This window comes from Microtus pennsylvanicus, chromosome 4 (assembly GCF_037038515.1).
Source record: "Microtus pennsylvanicus isolate mMicPen1 chromosome 4, mMicPen1.hap1, whole genome shotgun sequence".
NCBI lineage: Eukaryota > Metazoa > Chordata > Mammalia > Rodentia > Cricetidae > Microtus > Microtus pennsylvanicus.
In genome coordinates, this window is record NC_134582.1 from 130,554,183 (window position 1) to 130,572,224 (window position 18,042).

The 18,042-nt window shown below is 39.4% G+C and overlaps 1 protein-coding gene across 5 annotated transcripts in view; it reads right to left on the reverse strand.

The window, feature by feature from the left end:
- Positions 1 to 231: 231 nt before the first annotated feature.
- Mindy3 (MINDY lysine 48 deubiquitinase 3) overlaps positions 232 to 18,042 on the reverse strand; it is an 82,805-nt gene continuing 64,994 nt past the window's right edge. For all 5 annotated transcript variants that reach the window (XM_075970507.1, XM_075970505.1, XM_075970504.1 and 2 more), the window contains 4 exons: positions 9,153 to 9,225; positions 7,480 to 7,567; positions 3,780 to 3,851; positions 232 to 1,184 (listed from right to left, as the gene is read on the reverse strand). In XM_075970507.1, the coding sequence (XP_075826622.1) occupies positions 1,035 to 1,184; positions 3,780 to 3,851; positions 7,480 to 7,567; positions 9,153 to 9,225 (383 nt within the window). In that variant the 3' untranslated portion in view covers positions 232 to 1,034. The remainder of the gene's footprint in view (positions 1,185 to 3,779; positions 3,852 to 7,479; positions 7,568 to 9,152; positions 9,226 to 18,042) is intronic.

The following is an 18,042-nucleotide window of genomic DNA, read 5'->3' on the forward strand; positions in this document are numbered from 1 at the left end:
ACAGCCAGCATACCTTTCCCTGTAGAGCTGTAATGCTTGCAGTATGGCCTGACCTTTGACAGCCAGGATGCCTTTCCCTGTAGAGCGCACAGGGCTCTCAGGTAAGCCAGCCTTGTGCTTATATTCACATTCCTTTCTGACTCCATGAGGAACATTTTGTTTGCAGGTTTTAAGGCAGAAATGTTTACAAGCACTTGTTGACCATAAGCCACTAATGTAAAAGTGCAAGGATGTAGTTAAAGAAAAAGTCTTTATTTATAATATTTACCGAAACCATAATAAATAATGCCATATGCTAATGTAACAACAGATGTTCTCATGCATTAACCAAGCTTATAAATATATATAGGAAAGCTGGCTTGCAGGAACAAAGGTGGAGAAGTGTGCTTAGCAATACAGTGAAGTGAAAGTTACAGTGTTAAGACCATCTAGCAAGCAGAGGCTCCCCCATCATTGTAAAAATCCATCCCTATGCACCTGTGAGCAAATGGGAAGCTCCCAAATATTTTCCACTTTTGTAAACATGCTAGAGTTAAATAAGTTACCAAAGGACCAGGGCTGATACTTTGTTATTTATTAGTATTTCTTATGGAAAACGTATTTTCCATAAATGAATGACAATGAAAAACAAAAATTAACTTCTACATTTTTGGTGTGGAGGCAAAATGAACACAACAAAATGAACCTGAATGAAATGAGACACAGGAGGTGTTTGTGACTGAGTCTCGTTATAAAGCTGCTGCAATATTGTGTTTATTATCTGGTAAGGAACAACCAATTACCTGACTGTGGAAGTGATAACATTTAATTAAAGCCTAATTTCGCTAGTAAATTTCAAAGAAAGGATTAAAATAGGATAACCTTTAACATAAAGCTTTAGAACAAATAATTTAAACATATCTTAAACACTGAAAATGTGTTTTAATTGTTATTTACAGTTAATCAACAATACCAGTGTTTAGCTTAATGTAGCCAGTCATGAATCCCCCTTTCAACACCTGTTTTACAATCTTCCTTATAAATACTCAGACAACTCAGTTGAGTGAAGGAGAGCGTTCTGTGGTCCACAGTAACTCAATGCATGGCCATTTGGTTTGGAGACAGCGTTTAATAGGCGTGTCATCTGTCTGTAGCATGGGGTCTTCAAAGCCCATAACCACGGCGGTCCCTTCCACATACATTACCTGTTAAGAGGAAAGCCAGCAAGGTCAGTTAACATTCATAGCAAATAGGTTCACAGTCAAGTATGTTTCTAAGACCTCATTATGTGGAGATTTACATCTAACTGTTTTGATAGGAATTATACTCAACTATAACATCTGCAAAATAAATTTATAAATGAGATGGTGACATGAATTTTAATTATTAACTGGTAAAATTTAGAATTCGAGAACAAGATTAAAAAAAAGATAGGCGAATCACAAGCCATATACTTTTAGATGAAGAAAAAAAATCGTTCTTCCAATGATGGACAGCAGGGTGTGCTTCTTCCCCTAGTGTCCACATGGCATACTGTGCTTGCTCTGGCTTGCCTACTGAGGCAGTCAGTCCTCCTATTCTCAAGGGGAACACAGCTATGCACTCTGAGAGGACTTCACCTTCCACGCTCAGTGTAAGGGTCTGAAGATGATCAGCATGTTAACGGGATCTGCCGGCTTTGGACTCAATGGTTTTGGAATGCAGCTCTTGAGTACATGTGAGGACAGACACAAAAGTCATGGAAGGGTGACAGAGCAGAGACCTGGCAATGATCACATTAACTAATTTGGGGGCAGACACTAGAAAACATTTATTCTGCTTTTTTTTTTTAAAGAAAATACTTAAAGTTATTTGCCATAGCAGGAGAACACTCACTCACTACCAAGGATTCAATGTGTACACTAATCGCTGTGCTATTAAAAGGAGTGCCTATGACTGCTCTCTTCCAGAGTATGCATTAACTATTTTTACCAATTCAGTGGAGGCTACACATGATTGCAATTATGCTCTCATAACATAAAAGCATAACATAACATAAAAAACATAACATAAGTATGTGACCAAGGAGCCAAAAGAAACAAGTTTATCAGCTTTCAACAAGAGTTCCCTTAAACACACAACTGATGGAGGAATAGGATGTTCTACTACTAGGGCACATAATTTGGTTTATAAACTTTACTCTTTAGGGAAGTCCAAAGGCATTAAAGTAAAATACATTCTTCATATTAAAATTACAACTCATATTTTTCAACCTCAAAGCAAAAGTGACACTTTCTAAAATGTTGTCTGAAAGGAATATATCTTAACATAGGACCTGTTTCTCCAACAGCATCAGAGCAGAACAATGTGATCTCTTCTGTGGTCTCCACTGGTGTCTGATGTCTTTCCTGGTGGCTGCAGCCCAGACTAGTGTTCTTGTGTTTTTCCTGGTATCTGGAGTGGTACCTAACTGAGTAGTCAGCCCTACTTCACACTTCTATATGGACGATGTGCACACGCTGCTCCACAACTGTTACACAGTACGTCATGTTAATACTCTGGACGTCTTGATTTCTTATCTTGTGTTAGTATGTCAGACGCTTGTCACAAGCATGATTTGTAAACTTACTATATACAGGTAGGGTGGCCAAGCAGACCAAGGACAGGATTGGGAATCAGGAACTCAGTTCCAATCCCTGCTCTGTCAATGACTTGCTGTGTGACTCTGGCTGAGTCACTTAATCTCCCTGTCTCAGAGGCCTCATCTGTAAAATATGGATAATATTTGACTACCTTACAGGGACTGTGGCTGTGAATTAATATTTAGTGATGATGAAGCTAGGCAAAACTTCAGCAACTAGATGAAGTACTCATTAACACACAATATGAAATCATCCAGGGTTTCTTACCAATTGTACTCTGTTACAGATAGCAATAAATTGGTGAAAAGATTTTTGGACATGAAAGGTTTTAATTTATATTTTGTTATTAAAATAAATTTTAGCCTTTTAGTTTCATTTTTATAAGGTAATGTATCTAACTTATGATCTACTTCTATAGCCACCCTCCAATTAGATACTTATAAAGCAGCATGAGGTCAAACTGAGGCATCATTCCTCCTAACATTGGCTAAACCTACTGTGGCTGTTCCTTGAATAAACACAAAGACTTGCGGCAAGAACACACAAAGGTGGCATTTCATTCAAAAAGGTGAAGTGCTCAGACAAAGCTTTTGCCTTGGATGAGGCTAGTATACTCAGACACATGGCATCTGTGTGCCCTGGTCAACAGCTTAGAAAGGAGAGGTGCAAAGCAGAGTGCCTGAAAGCACAGGCACTGGGCTGGGCTACACTCAAGTCTCAATCCCAGCTCTGCCATTTCCTGGCTCTGGACAGGCTGCTTCCCCGTGCTTAGGCCCTTCTACAGAGCAGACACATACGGACTTCAGAGGGCCATACTAAACTAAAGACTAAATACACTAGGTAAATGTTCAATAAAGCCATTTTGGTAAATTGAAAAAATTCTCAATTAAAATTCTGCATTTAAATTGATGAATAGGAGCCTTCTGAGAATTAGCCAGAACTGCTGATCTGGAAATACCTCCACAGTTTAGAGTAACTGTGTATATAGTAGAGATAGCTATTTTGTCACAGTGAAATTATTGCCCCATAGTTCAATGTACAGCTTGAAAGCAGATTATGTGTTAGTCAAATTGAATACAGACAATTTCGACATGTGTGGCAGTAGAGAGAGACTTCTGGAACACCTTAAGTAGCAACTGCAGGAGACTCAGACACAACCCAGCTGAAGAATTCTCATACCTTTTCATTATAATTTGACTGCTTCAATCCATTGTAGTGGTAGACAGTAAAAGATTCTGGACCACTGGAGCCCTGTTATAAATAAAGGACTATTAAAACTTTAAGTTATACCTTTTTATAAGCAATTTCTAATAAGCAACGAATGTAAAAATGCAAATATCTTAAATCTTTATTATTACTGGGGGATCACTTGGTAAAGACAACCTGTATGGTGTTAACGGCCAGGAAGGCTGAGAAAGGAAACAGCTGCTTCTGGAAGCAGGGAAGCCCTGACTGGCACAAGTTCTTCCATACCTGCTATGTCTCTAAGTGGATGTACGCGTTACACTAAAAAGGACAAGTACTTAACAAATACCTCTTAAAATCCCTCACTACAAATACTTGCTTCTTGCTGTGGAACAAAGCAACACTGCCTCCACTAAACCATAAACACACATGCACCAAGAGCTTCAGTTTGCCCCACAGTACTGAATCAGAAGTTTCAATTAAAAATATAATTTCACAGAAATCAAAACATATCATGCCTAATAAGACTTTATTACTACTCAAAGTGCCTGGGCTCCTAGCTGATTCTCAGCAGGCAATATTCTATCCCTGCAGCTTGTCTTCCTGGCCAGGGTCCTTCCCTAGGATCTTTTCTACTTGGTGGGAAGTGAACTGCTGGAAACTCCTGCTTCAGCTCTGACAAGAGGTGGGCTGCAAGGATGCAGCTTTACTGAAAGGAGGAAAAGTGGGGGGACTCTGGGAAGGGTTCAGGGCTCTGCTCTAGGCTTGAGGCTCAGAGCATCTTTCCCTTCTCCAAGCTCACTTTTTCAGTTCCTATGAGCTTTGAGTGTTTCTTCACTTATGACAAGAGCAAGCAAGGATCTCCAAAGCAGCAGAGGACTTACTCTGCCCTTCAGTCTGACCCCTAAGTTCTAAGTTCTGCGTCAGACACATTTCTTTCTAAAATGCCCCTTCCTCATTTTCTAAGACCTGACCCAAATCTTACTTTCCTGTAAAGTTTCCTCTACTACTATGGGAGTTTTAAGAAAAAGCTGTCTGAATTAATTTGAGAATAAATATCACATGACTTTATATTATTGGGTTGTTATTCTGGAAGACTACATTGTTTTACATTTGCTTTAGTATTTCCCAAGTAAAATTTAAGCTCTCATAACCTGAATTTAGGTGACTATTTCCTGAATGGTACACATGAGTCACTCCGATTACTTAGGTGAGTAATTTGGTTTTGATTCACAATTTATTTTAACTTAACAATAGTCATTCTCCTCACTTGAATCCTGTTAGTATTCTCAAGGTAGAATAGCTAATTGGCACACAGGACAAAGGCAGGGCAAAGCAGGAAGTACTTTTGCCTATGGGGCTAGATGACAGACCTAGTTTAGCTCTTGGGTCAGTCATGTAACAGCTGAATGACACCAAGAACATTTTTCACATTTTCTAGGAATGGGGGGATACCTGCACTCAATTACAAGGCATACAGGATATGCTTACTGAAGATATGCTGCTCCTACTGGTCTCACTAAACTAACTTCTGCTCAGCGTCTATACCCTAACAATGCAGTGTCCTTCCACTGGGTCAGATAAGAAGGCAGAAGGGGCACAGGGGAGTGAGTTCCCACATGGTGTGGATAGGCAGAGGTGGGAACGGTCTCCTGTGAGGAAGCTGCTCTAAGTTAGACCTCCATTAGTCACCCAGAGGTGCTGCAACGTTGCCGTGCTCTGTCCCCAGAGCTCCCGATTCACTAGACCCAGAGACTTGAGGGTTTACATTTCTTTTAACTACATCTTACACACGACATCCTGAGAACCTTCTGCTCCTGCGGAAAATGACAGCGGGGTCACATATGCTAGAAAAGAATAGAATTCCACAGAGGCAATGAGAATAACCAGGCTTGAATGACAACCTTGCTCAGAGTCACAGGGAGGTAAGCAAACAGTAAGATGGACTCAAGAGCACCAATTAGAGAGAAAGGTGTTTCCTGTAGGATAGAAGGGAACTGGAACATTCTTCCTCCACAAAGACAGGAACTCTCACTGCAGTCAATGTTATTAAATAAAATAACACAGCGAGGACACACAACTGGGTGATCTGGGAGGAGCTCAGGAGAGGAGCTAGGGTGAGTATGACCAAAACACACCGTATGAAACCCTCAGAGAATCAGAAATATGAAAACAATATTAATTCCTCGAGCTAACAAGTTAATATTAAGCATCATCTTGTAATTAACACACAAGCAGCCAAAAGAGCTGAGAACTGTCTTCTACTGCAGTTTTCAGTCCCCACCCTCGCAGGAGTATTCCACGCTGAAAACTAACAAGCAGTGTTTTTAGTAATGTCCTGGCAGCACCTTCTTGAAATATAACGAGCCTCAAATACTGCTTCAAAACCTTATGATGCTATAATTAACCATCCACCAACACACCTAAAGGCACTTTCAGAAAAGCCCAAGGGTTGGCATACTAACATACTGGACACTATAGTCTGATAGTGCCTGCCTTTCCAATGTCAGAAAGAGAAGTTTGAGAGTGTTTTCTTTCTTTCTTTCTTTCTTTCTTTCTTTCTTTCTTTCTTTCTTTCTTTCTTTCTTTTCTTTTTTTTTTTATAAATTATTTGCCAAAGTTTAAAAAGTTCAATTTCCTATACTGTGATAGCATTGGCTGCTTCCTGAATTTTACCACTCACCTTTATTCTTAATAACCAAAAGGAACCTATGCTGTCTAAGCGTGCATTAACTACTAAGATTGAGTGCCAGTAATGCCAGTTACTCTGTTCATGTCAGACCTGTGCCCAAGATATCAAATTAACATCAAAATTAAACAACTACATTTTTCTACAATAGCTGAACAAAATTGGCATTTCTATTGGAAGAGTTTATACTGCTGCTATTTGATGACACGACCATGATTGTTAAGCTGAATAATTCAGGTCAGTGGATACACGCCTCACTTAGGACAAAGAAAAGGGCAGAAGCAGGCACAACTCAAGAGTGTGAGAACTAGCAGCCTTGTTAACTGAGGCAAAGCCAATAGAAGACATGCACCATTTCACTGAGAACAAAGCTATCCTGTTCCCCCTTTCTTCTGAAACTCAGGCTCGCTACTAGGAGCTCCCGCCCTTTCCTCTTGTGGCACTGTCCCAGGACACATACTAACCAACAGTTTTGCAAGAATGAACTCAGGGATGGGAGACAGAGAGGTGTCTCTCTTTCTTTCATGTACTTCTAAATTCATCCTTCTTTTTTTTAGCATTCCACCGTCCTGTGCCACCCATCAGAATTCAGAGTACTGCACAGTGTACTGGTCCACTGGCACCCTTAGAGAACTGCATCACTGTACCAACACAGAGATGCCAAATCAAGGACTGCACGGCTATGCCAACACACATGTCACTGTAAGACAGGCATACTCTGAGGACTATATTGCTGAACCAGGACACAGACAGACCCACTGCACAGCAACACACACACACACCCTCTGGGCACTGTATCACTGTACTGACACATGCATGTTTTCTAAGAACTACACTGCTACATGGGCTCATACATGTCCTTCTGACCTTTGCATGGGAAGATTTTATGTAATGGTGTTTTCTCAGTCTTACATGTGCATTTTAGGAAAAGGAAAAAAATAGTCTAGTTCACAGACAATTATCTCAACAGAGCAAATGAGTACAATAGATTCTCTTGGCTGTTACCTGATCAGGAAAAAATTCTTGAAGAAATGGACCCAACAAAATGATTCCTAATCCTTCTGGATCTAATTTGTTCTTTATGAGATTTATACTATAGGGAGACACAAAGAAAAACGGTGAATACCAAAGAAGACAAACCCACAAAATAGTCCATTCTCTCATGACTCAATTGCTGGTACTATAACACATTTGGAAGCCAAAATCCTAAGAGCTGTTCTTTTTAGAACTTTAGTGACAAATACATAGGAATGACATCTAATTTGCCAAAACTTGGCTATTTTTAAATCAGAGTAATCTGTTACTATTTAAAATTTAAATTATGACGATGACTTTAGAATATTGTTCCTTATTAGGTAAAGTAATTTAAAAACCAAGGCTTATAAAATCAGGCTGTAACCTCCCAAATGCAGATTCTCTCTGCGTTCTAGGTATGCATGAATTCAACAATCAAATGGAGCATTTACTTTTCAAAATCTATTTTTGGCTCTAGGAGTTAGAAAGAAACAAGTCAAGAGGCATTGGGAGATCAGATAATAATAAAAGAAAATCTTCAAAATGTTACTTTTAAGAACTAAATAAGATAGATGCTTAACACTCTTGGACAATCTAACTTGAAGGCCACAGACATAAGAGCTTTAGTCCAGGGAATCGCAGCACATGGCATGGCCCTTGCTGGTCTAGCAGCAATCGCAAGTAAACAAGTTCTGTACAGCGTTTGCCACTTAGGTGTAATAGAGGCTGGTGGAGAGTGATGTATGAAGCTCAAGAGGCAAAGAGAAGGGGAATGCAGTTTAAAGGGTTTCAAAGCTGTCAGTTTTCTTCCCCCAATGCTATCTCAAATGACAAGTTAAAGTTAGCCTACTAACTGCAAAGCAGCATGTTTGGGAATTACAGGGTATTTGGGCTGATCAGCTTCCCCAAGATGCTTCCCCAGGGCTCAAGGTGGGTGGAGTCATTGTGCTCAAGCTCTCTAGGGATGGACAGCTAGAGCAGGGGCCAGGCACAGGGCTACAAAAGACTCCCTTCCTGAGAAGGTCTCTGTCAGGAGACCTTTCTCAGAGTTTGGTGGACGTCTGTCTATCTGTCTGTCTCTTTCCTCTGCCTGTGTTTAGACTAGGTCAGTTCCAGAGTTTTTGTTTGTTGTGTTTTATTAGAAATGGAATCTGAGCCATGTGTTCAGGGGTAAAACAGTTTTGTTTTGTGTGTGTGTGTTTTTAAACGTTCTATGAAGGTTACATCTCTGTGACATCTCTAGCTAGGTTCAGTGATATATTCCTCAGCTCTAGAAGATGCTGGAGCCTGACTATTACAGCCTTTCCAGGCCTGGTTGTCATCTGAATGCTCTATGCAAAACCTCTGAGTTTCAGTGGGTCTAGGGAAGGCCATTAAATTGTGATCTAAAACAAAGGCAAGGTCATTATTGTCAATGAAATTGCATATATAAGACCTCAAAAATGGAAGTCTTTGTAGAGAGAAAGTTTCAAATCAATAGTGAAAGACTGATTTTGAGAAGTGAGACAGTCAATGGAGAGTGAAGAAGCAACACATGACAGACATGGTCATCTGTTCTCAGATCGGGCTAGGCTTTTTCCCCAAATATTTATTGTCTTGTTATACAGGCTTAGCACCACCACCCTACCCCATCCCTGCCCGGGATCACTTCCAATCCCACTCACTACTCAGGGTCTGAAACAAGATCCAAGGCTTTCATCACATCTTCCAGAAGGGAGTCGGCTATGAATCCATTATCTGGAAAAATATTAAAGAGAAGGTGGAATATGAACATTTCTGATCAGATTATGGGGAAGGGAAGATCACATAAGGAGCCCAAGGGGTGGATAAACTATGTATGATTTTGCTATAGAGCTTACTACTACTAGGTACCTGCACAGATGAATTTTCTTAGGGACACAAAGATTTATCTTCAAGGAAAATTTTTAAAAAATCTACTTACGAACTACAGTTAATGGGATGGTTGAGATGGAGGGAGGACGGAGATGGGAGCAGGGAAGAAGATATCTTAATTAAGAGAGCCAATTTGGGGTTGGCAAGAGGCCTGACTCTAGAGGGGTTCCCAGGTGTCTACGGGATGTCCCCAACTAGGTCACTGGGCAGTGGAGGAGAGGGTGCCTGAAGTGGCCTTGTCCCTTAGTCAGACCGATGACTATCTTGAATATCACTATCGAACCTTTGTCCAGTGACCAATGGAGATAGAGACAGAGAACCACATCAGAGCACTGGACTGAGCTCCCAAAGTCTAGTTGCAGAGCAGAAGGAGGGAGAATATGAGCAAGGAAGTCAGGACCATGAAGGGTTGGTCCACCCACTGAGACAGTGTGCCTGATCTTATAGGAGCTCACCAAATGCTGCTGAACTGGGACTGAATGAGCATGTGATCAAACTGGACTCTGAATGTGGCTGACAATTGGGGCAGACTGAGAAGCCAATGAGAATGGCACTGGGATTTGTCTCTACTGCATGTACTGGCTTTTTGGGATCCTAGTCTATTTGGATGCTCACCTTCCTAAGCCTGGATGGAGTGGGGAGGGCCTTGGACTTCCCACAGGGCAGGGTACCCTGCCGTCTCTTAGGACTGGAGGAGGAGGGTGGACCATGAGTGGGGGAGCAGGGCGGGAATGGGAGAAGGGGAGGAAGTAGAAATTTTGAATGGTATTATTTATAAAGCAATAAAAAATAAAAAAATAAAAAAGAACTACAGCTAAACCTTGAAGTTAAATTATTTTCTTTTTTAGAAGTTTCACAAACCTGCAAATGGATAAAAACTCCACTTAAAATGACAACGTAACTATATCTAGCAAAACTTACAATCACCACAGAAGGGCAAAACAAGATATTCCATGACAAAACCAGATTTAACCAATACCTAGCCACAAACCCAGGCCTATACAAAGTATTAGAAGGAAATATCCAACCCAAGGAAATTGACTACATCAACAAAAACAAAGACAATTGATGATCTCATAGCAGCAAATCCCCCCCCCCCCAAAAAGGGAAAAAAAGCACACATATTAAAATCTCTAACAACAAAAACTAAATTAACAGGAGATAGCAAATCACTGGTCATTAATATCCCTTAATATAAACGTACTCAACTCACCTATAAAAAGACACAGGCTAACAGGTTGGATATGAAAACAGAATCCATTCTTCTTCTGCATTCAAGAAACACACCTCAACCTCAAAGACAGATATCGCCTCAGAGTAAAGGATTTGGGAAAAAAAATTTCCAATCAGATGGACCTAAGAAACAAGCTGATGTAGTTATCCTAATATCTAACAAAATAGACTTCAAACAAAATCAGTCAAAAGAGACAAAGAAGGACATTTCATAATAGTCACAGGAAAAATCCATCAAGAGGAAATCTCAATACTGAACATCTATGCTCCAAATAAAAGGACACCCTCATATGTAAAAGAAACACTTCTAAAGCTTAAATCATATATTAAACCACACACACTAATAGTGGTAGACTTTAACACTCCACTCTCACCATTGGAAGGTCAGTCAAGCAAAAAATTAGCAGAGAAATAAGAGAACTAACAGATGTTATGACTCAAATGGGCTTAACAGACATCTATAGATCTCCCATGCTCTTGGGCAGGTAGAATTAACATAGTAAAAATAGCAATCTATCTTACCAAAAGCATTCAATGCAAGGCCCATCCAAATCCCAGCAAAATTCTTCACAGACCTCAAAAGAACAGTACTCAACTTCGTATGGAAAAGCAAAAAACACAGAATAGCAAAAATAATCTTGTACAACAAAAGAATTTCTATAGGCATCACAATCCCTGATTTCAATCTCTACTATAGAGCTACAGTACTAAAAACAACCTGGTATTGGCATAAAAACAGATAGGAGGACCAATGGAACTGAATCAAAAACCCGGATATTAATCCACACACTTTTGAACACCTGATTTTTGACAAAGAAGCAAAGATTATAAATGTGAAACAAAAAGCATATTCAACAAATGATGCTGGCAAAACTGGATATCAACGCGTAGAAGAATGAAAATAGATCCATATCTATCACAATGCACAAAACTCAAGTCCAAATGGATCAAAGACCTCAACATAAAGTCAGCCACACTGACCTCATAGAAGAGAAAGTAGGAAGTACACTTGAATGCACTGGCACAGGAAACCACTTCCTAAATATAACCATAGTAGTAGCACAGACACTGAGAGAAACAATTAATAAATGGGACCTCCTGAAACTGAAAAGCTTCTGTAAAACAAAGGACACGGTCAACAAGACAAAACGACAGCCTACAGAATGGGAAAAGATCTTTACTAACCCCACATCAGACAGAGGGCTGATCTCCAAAATATACAAAGAACTCAAGAAATTGGTCATCAAAAAAACAAATATTCCAATAAAAAATGGAGTACAGACCTAAACAGAGAACTCTCAACAGAGGAATCTAAAATGGCTGAAAGACACATAAGGAAATGTTCAACATCCTTAGTCATTAGAGAAATGCAAATCAAAACAACTCTGAGATTCCATTTTACACCTGTAAGAATATCCAAGATCAAAAACACTGATGACAACTTATGCTGGAGAGGTTGTGGGGAAAAGGGAACACTTTTGCACTGATGGTGAGAATGCAATCTGGTACAACCCCTTTGTATGTCAGTGTGGCAATTTCTCAGAAAAATAGGAAACAACCTTCCTCAAGACCCAGCAATACCACTTTTGGGTATATATCCAAAGGATGCTTAATCGTGCCACAAGGACATGTGCTCAACTATGTTCATAGCAGCATTGTTTGTCATAGCCAGAACCTGGAAACAACCTAAATGCCCCTCGACTGAAGAATGGATAAGAAAAATGTGGCATATTTATACAATGGAGTACTACACAGCAGAAGAAGATAATGACATCTTGAAATTTGCAGGCAAATGGATGGATCTAGAAAACATCAGTTTCAGTGAGGTAACCCAGAAACAGAAAGACAATTATCACATGTACTCACTCATAAGTGGTTTTTAAAACATAAAGCAAAGAAAACCAGCCTACAAATCACAATCCCAGAGAACTTAGACAACAATGAAGACTCTAAGAGAGACATACACAGATCTAATCCACATGAGAAGTAAAAAAAGACAACATCTCCTGAGTAAATTGGGAGCATGGGGACCTTGCGAGATGATTGAAGGGGATTGGAGAGGCAGGGAATGGGAGCAGAAAAAATATGTAGAGCTCAAAAAAAAAAAAAAAACCCCTCAGTATGTATATATAAAATCATCAGAAGGTAAAAAAAAAACAACAACGTAATTCAGCAATTGCATAAGTCTTCTAATTATCATGAAGAAATGTAGTGTAAAGAATTCTCTACAACAAATTCTGCTTGTTCCAGTCTCATTTTATTGAAGTGCAGCGATTCGGTCCTGTTTAGATAACTGATGGTGTAAAAGCAAGAAAAAAAATCTTAAAACAAGCTTGACACTAACAATAACTACAGAATTAAATATAAAAAAATTCACACATACAGCAACAAGGACACCCACACAAAAGAGCTAAAGCTTGTATGCACAGAAGAGCTAAGTGCTGACAATGGCAATTTCACAAAAAACATTTTATGGTTTAGTTAAACAAACAGTATAGAAAACTTTTTGCCCTGCCAGGGTCCTCCACATCTTAGGGCAGGCTCTAGCAAGATTAGTCTGCCTCAATCTCCCCAACCCACAGGTCTAGCCCAGAACCCAGTTTCAATGCCCAGGACTCATCTGACCACCACTGATGTGCTGACCCCAAACTTGAGGCTCCATGTAGGAGCATACCACCTTCCATCAGCTGCAGGCTCCTTTCAGCTCACATCTAACCTGTTCATCTTGAAGCAGGGTCTAGCCAGGTGAGTGCACCTTGTGGTCTGCTCCGTGCACCTTGGTGCTCCATGCATCTCTCCTAACCCAAATCTGCCTCCCAACTCAAGACTTAGACCAGAACTTACATACTGTGTGTGCCAGTCCAGTTCCCAGGGCACCTGACTTCATTCTACCTAAGACAAATCCAACCTTCAGGACCAATCTGGCTTATACATCCTGTGTTATGTCCTAACATACTGTTTCCATATCGGACTCAAAACTAACAAAAGAAGTCCACATACGAAGATCTCATTGCAAAAATACAATTATGAAAGATGAAGACAGGACTTAGTCCCCCAAATCCAGCAGTCCTGTAGAGATGTTCTCCAAAGAGAAATAACTACACGAACTTCAGAACATAGGATTTCAAAGAAGAATCATAAACTTCGTTAAAGATTCCAAGGAATTTTAAGAAGATAAAAACAAAAACAAACATCCCTTCCCCACAAAACCAAAACCAAAACAACAGCAACAAAAAAACAAACCCAGCTCAATGAACTTAAGAGATAACGAACTTAAAACAACGAACACCTGACTAATCCCCCCAACCCAAATATATAAGGTTGATGGAAATAATGGAGACAATATAGGATTTGAGAATTGAATACAATAAAGAGATAAAAACATTAAAAAGAAAAGCTGAAGTGAGGATGGATCTGCAAAGTTCAATAACCTAACTAGAACAAGGGAGAGCCTTAGAAGTAGAACAAATCTAGCAGAATACAGAATACCAGGACCCAAAGATAAAGTAGAGAAACCAGACCAAAACAAGCAAAGATAATGAAATATTAAAGAACACGCACATACCTAACATACAAACAATGTGGGATTCCACCAAAGGACTAAACCTTTAAATCAAAGGAACAGAACAGAGTGATAAATCCCAGGTCAGGTCAATTGCACAGGAAGGATCTTCAAAAAGATTATAGAAGAAAATGTCTCCAAACTAAGGAAAGACAAACCCATACAGATACGAGAAGCACATAAAACACCAAATAGACAAGACGAGCATTAAAAGTCACTAGAGAAAAATTGCCAATCACATAAAAAGGAAAACCTATTAGAACAGTTGATTCCTTAGAAGAAACTTGGAAAGCCAGAGGAGCCTAGAGAAATGCAATCCAAGATCTAATGGACCAGAACTGCCAACCTAAACTACCATACTCAGCAAAGCTGTCTGTCAGAGTTGAAGGAGAAATAAAAATACCAAATACTTTATGATACCAAAGTCTAAAAATTTTATATCCATCAGACCAAGCCTAAAAAATACAAGATATACATTGGACTGAAGAGAGGAATAAGCATAGTCAAGATACTGTAAAAAGAAAATTAACTAATAATTACTAAAAAAAAAAACCCAAGAGAGCACAACCAACAACAAAAACACAAACCACAACAACACAATATCTGTGTTCCATACACACTTTTCATTAATAACCTTAAATATTAAGTCTCATTAATAACTTAAAATATTAACAGCCTCAAAGCTCCAATCTAAAGACACACTATGGTTAACTGGATCAAGAGACAAAAATCCATCTACCTGTTGTCTACAAGAAAACTTGATGTTAAGACAGGGACCACTTAGAGTGACAGGATGGAAAAAAGTACCCAATCAGTGGGACCAGGCAAGAGACGTTGCTATCCTAATCTGACAACAGGCTTCACACTAACACTAATCAGACAGACAGAACAAAAAAAGATACTTGATTATAACAAAGAGAACAATCAACCAAGAGGACATCACAATTACTATCCTTAACATAAATGCACCAAACACTGGGGCAGCCAATTTCACAAAGCACACCTCTAGAATTAAAGACAGAGGCTATCGTTAATCCACTAATAGTATGTGGTTTCAATACCCCACTTTCTCCAAGAGACAGGCCATCTGGACAAAAAAAATAAACAAAGAAACATTAGAATTAAACGACATCATACATCAAATGGTCTTAACAGACACCACAGATATCCACCAAACACCAAAGAATACACATTTCTTCTCAGCAGCTCAGACACTTCTCTAGAATGGACCTAAACCTGGGACACAAATCTTAACAAGAAATATTGAAATAATTGATGATAATTAAACAAAATTTAAAGAAATTAAATGTCAATAACTAAAATGGTAGTGTATATATACAAAAGGGTATAGAAAGTGACCCAAACTCTAGCAATGCCAAAATTAATGATACAAACAAAATGCCTGTAGGACAGTTAATGTCTTTTTCACAATTAGACAGTTTTCTAAGAAACCTGTCTAAAAGTCCTACTCATGCAACAAACTACAGATAAAGTGAGCAGCTGCTCACTCTGGATACCTATTTTAATAGTCTACTAGGCAGGAAAGAGGCTATATAAAGACCTTTTGCATTGTAATCATCCTGAGCAGTACTTCACACTTTTCAAGGCAGACTGCCCTGGACTAAAATGCTCTGGGTCACTTGTGATAACTGAAAATGCTCACATTTTAATGTGAAGGACTAGTATAACTACAGCTTGTCCAGCTACAAATACTGTGAGGTCTAAGGAATAAAGTAATTGGCAGGGCGGTGGTGGTGCACACCTTTAATTCCAGCACTCAGGAAGCAGAAGCAGGAGGATCTCTGTGGGTTTGAGGCCAGCCTGATCTAGAGAGGAGTTCTAGGACAGCCAGGGCTGTTACACAGAGAAACTCGGTCTCAAAACACCAGAAAAAAAAAAAAGACAAGTAACTGAGAGCACCTTCAAAGACATTCAAGTTTATAAGCTTGTTTTTTTTTTTTAAAAAAGAAAAAATTATTTTGTTTAGTTAAAAGTCACAGCTCCAAGCTCAGAATCTCTAATCATGAACCAGATTTTGGCTGCCAGCAAACAGGAAGAATAATCTGAAAAAGTCCCTGTGCTTATTGGCTATCACTGATGTCTACTTCACATTTTGCATTTCAGCAAGACTAACAAAAAATTCCCTGTTGTCCCTGTTCGGACCCTTTCAGAAGTCTAGCTCCATTCTTTCAATTGTATTGCTATTGTAGAGTCCCAGTATAGCATGTGCCTGAGAGCAGAGCCCAGATCCACAACATGATCAGCAGAAAAAACCAGACTTCCAGCTGGGCGGTTGTGGAGCACGCCTTTAATTCCAGCACTCAGGGAAGCAGAGGTAGGCAAATCTCTGTGAGTTCCAGGCCAGCCTGATCTACAGACTGAGTCCCAGGATAGCCAGAGATAAACAGAGAAACCCTGTCTTGAAAAATCAAAAAGTGAAAACAAACAAACAAACCAAAATACTATAGACTTCCTTAAAAGTTCATGCATATGGGTTTGCTGCTTGGTAAATCATTCTCATTATGTCCTGAGCAGTTTTTATTATTGTTATTTCTTAATTTGTGATTTAATCCTGAAACCCTATCAAGTAGTTAAAGTGGTATAATAAAGCAGCACTAAGATTAAAATTTTGATAGCATTTACAAATGAGAAACTATTCATAAATATACTTTTGATCCTATAAGTTTGCTTGACATCAAAATAAGTAGTTGGCTTCTATAATCCTGAAGAATCTGAAATACAGATTGCTCTAATTATTCAAGCACATTATTAGCAGCAGTCTAATGTCAACCACTTTAGAATGGTGGGAGCATTTCTATGTCTGTAGCTGTAAAAAAGACACTGGTAACGTTTAGAAGGGTCTACATTAGGTGGTTTAGAACACCTAGAATCTACTCTTGGTTCTTAGATATACAAAATACATATGTAGCCTTGAAAGTGATGCATACAAAGTTTAGCAATTTGGCAAAAAATGTTAATAATCTATCTTCTAGATTCATAGCAAAGTTTTTGTGGGTGTTGGTGTGGGTATGAGCATGTATTCATGTGTGTGTAGGTCAGAGGTGGGTGGTGGGTGTCTCCACCTTATTTTTTATTTTATTATTTTTTTCTAATTTTTTTAAATTTATTTATTTATTTTGGTTTTTCGAGACAGGGTTTCTCTGTAGCTTTGGTGCCTGTCCTGGAACTAGCTCTTGTAGACCAGGCTGGCCTCGAACTCCCAGAGATCTGCCTGCCTCTGCCTCCCGAGTGCTGGGATTAAAGGCATGCACCACCACCGCCTGGCTAATTTATTTATTTTTAATTAAAATTTTCCACCTCCTTCCCCTCTCCACCTGATTTTTGAGGCAGGTTCTCTCACTGAATCCAGAGCTTGATGATTCAGCTTGGCTGGCTGGCCAGACTGTTAGGTTCCAGGATTTTCCTGTCTCTGCATCCCTAGCAGTGAGATCACAAACACACACACCATGGCTAGTTTTTAATGTGGGTGCTGGGGAGCTGAGTTCAGTTCCTTATGTCTGCAACGCAAATGCTTCCCTGAGTCTTATCTTCAGTCCCATGCATGGCAGCACGGTTTGTTTTAGCATATTTGTGGAGGTAAAACGTTTTATAAGCTGTAATGTTACTCACACACAGCAGTCTCCGCTACATTTAGAAGATGGATATGTAGTGGCTGGAGAGCAGCTGAGTAGTGAGAACACTTGCTCCTTTGCCAGGACTCCTACTGGGTGAATCACGAGTGCTTGTCACTCTAGCTACAGAGCACCTGAAACCTGCTTTTGGCCTCAGAGAATACCTGAATTGTGTGGTATTCTCACATACACTTGGCATACACAGACACATAAATACAAAATAAAAATAAATTT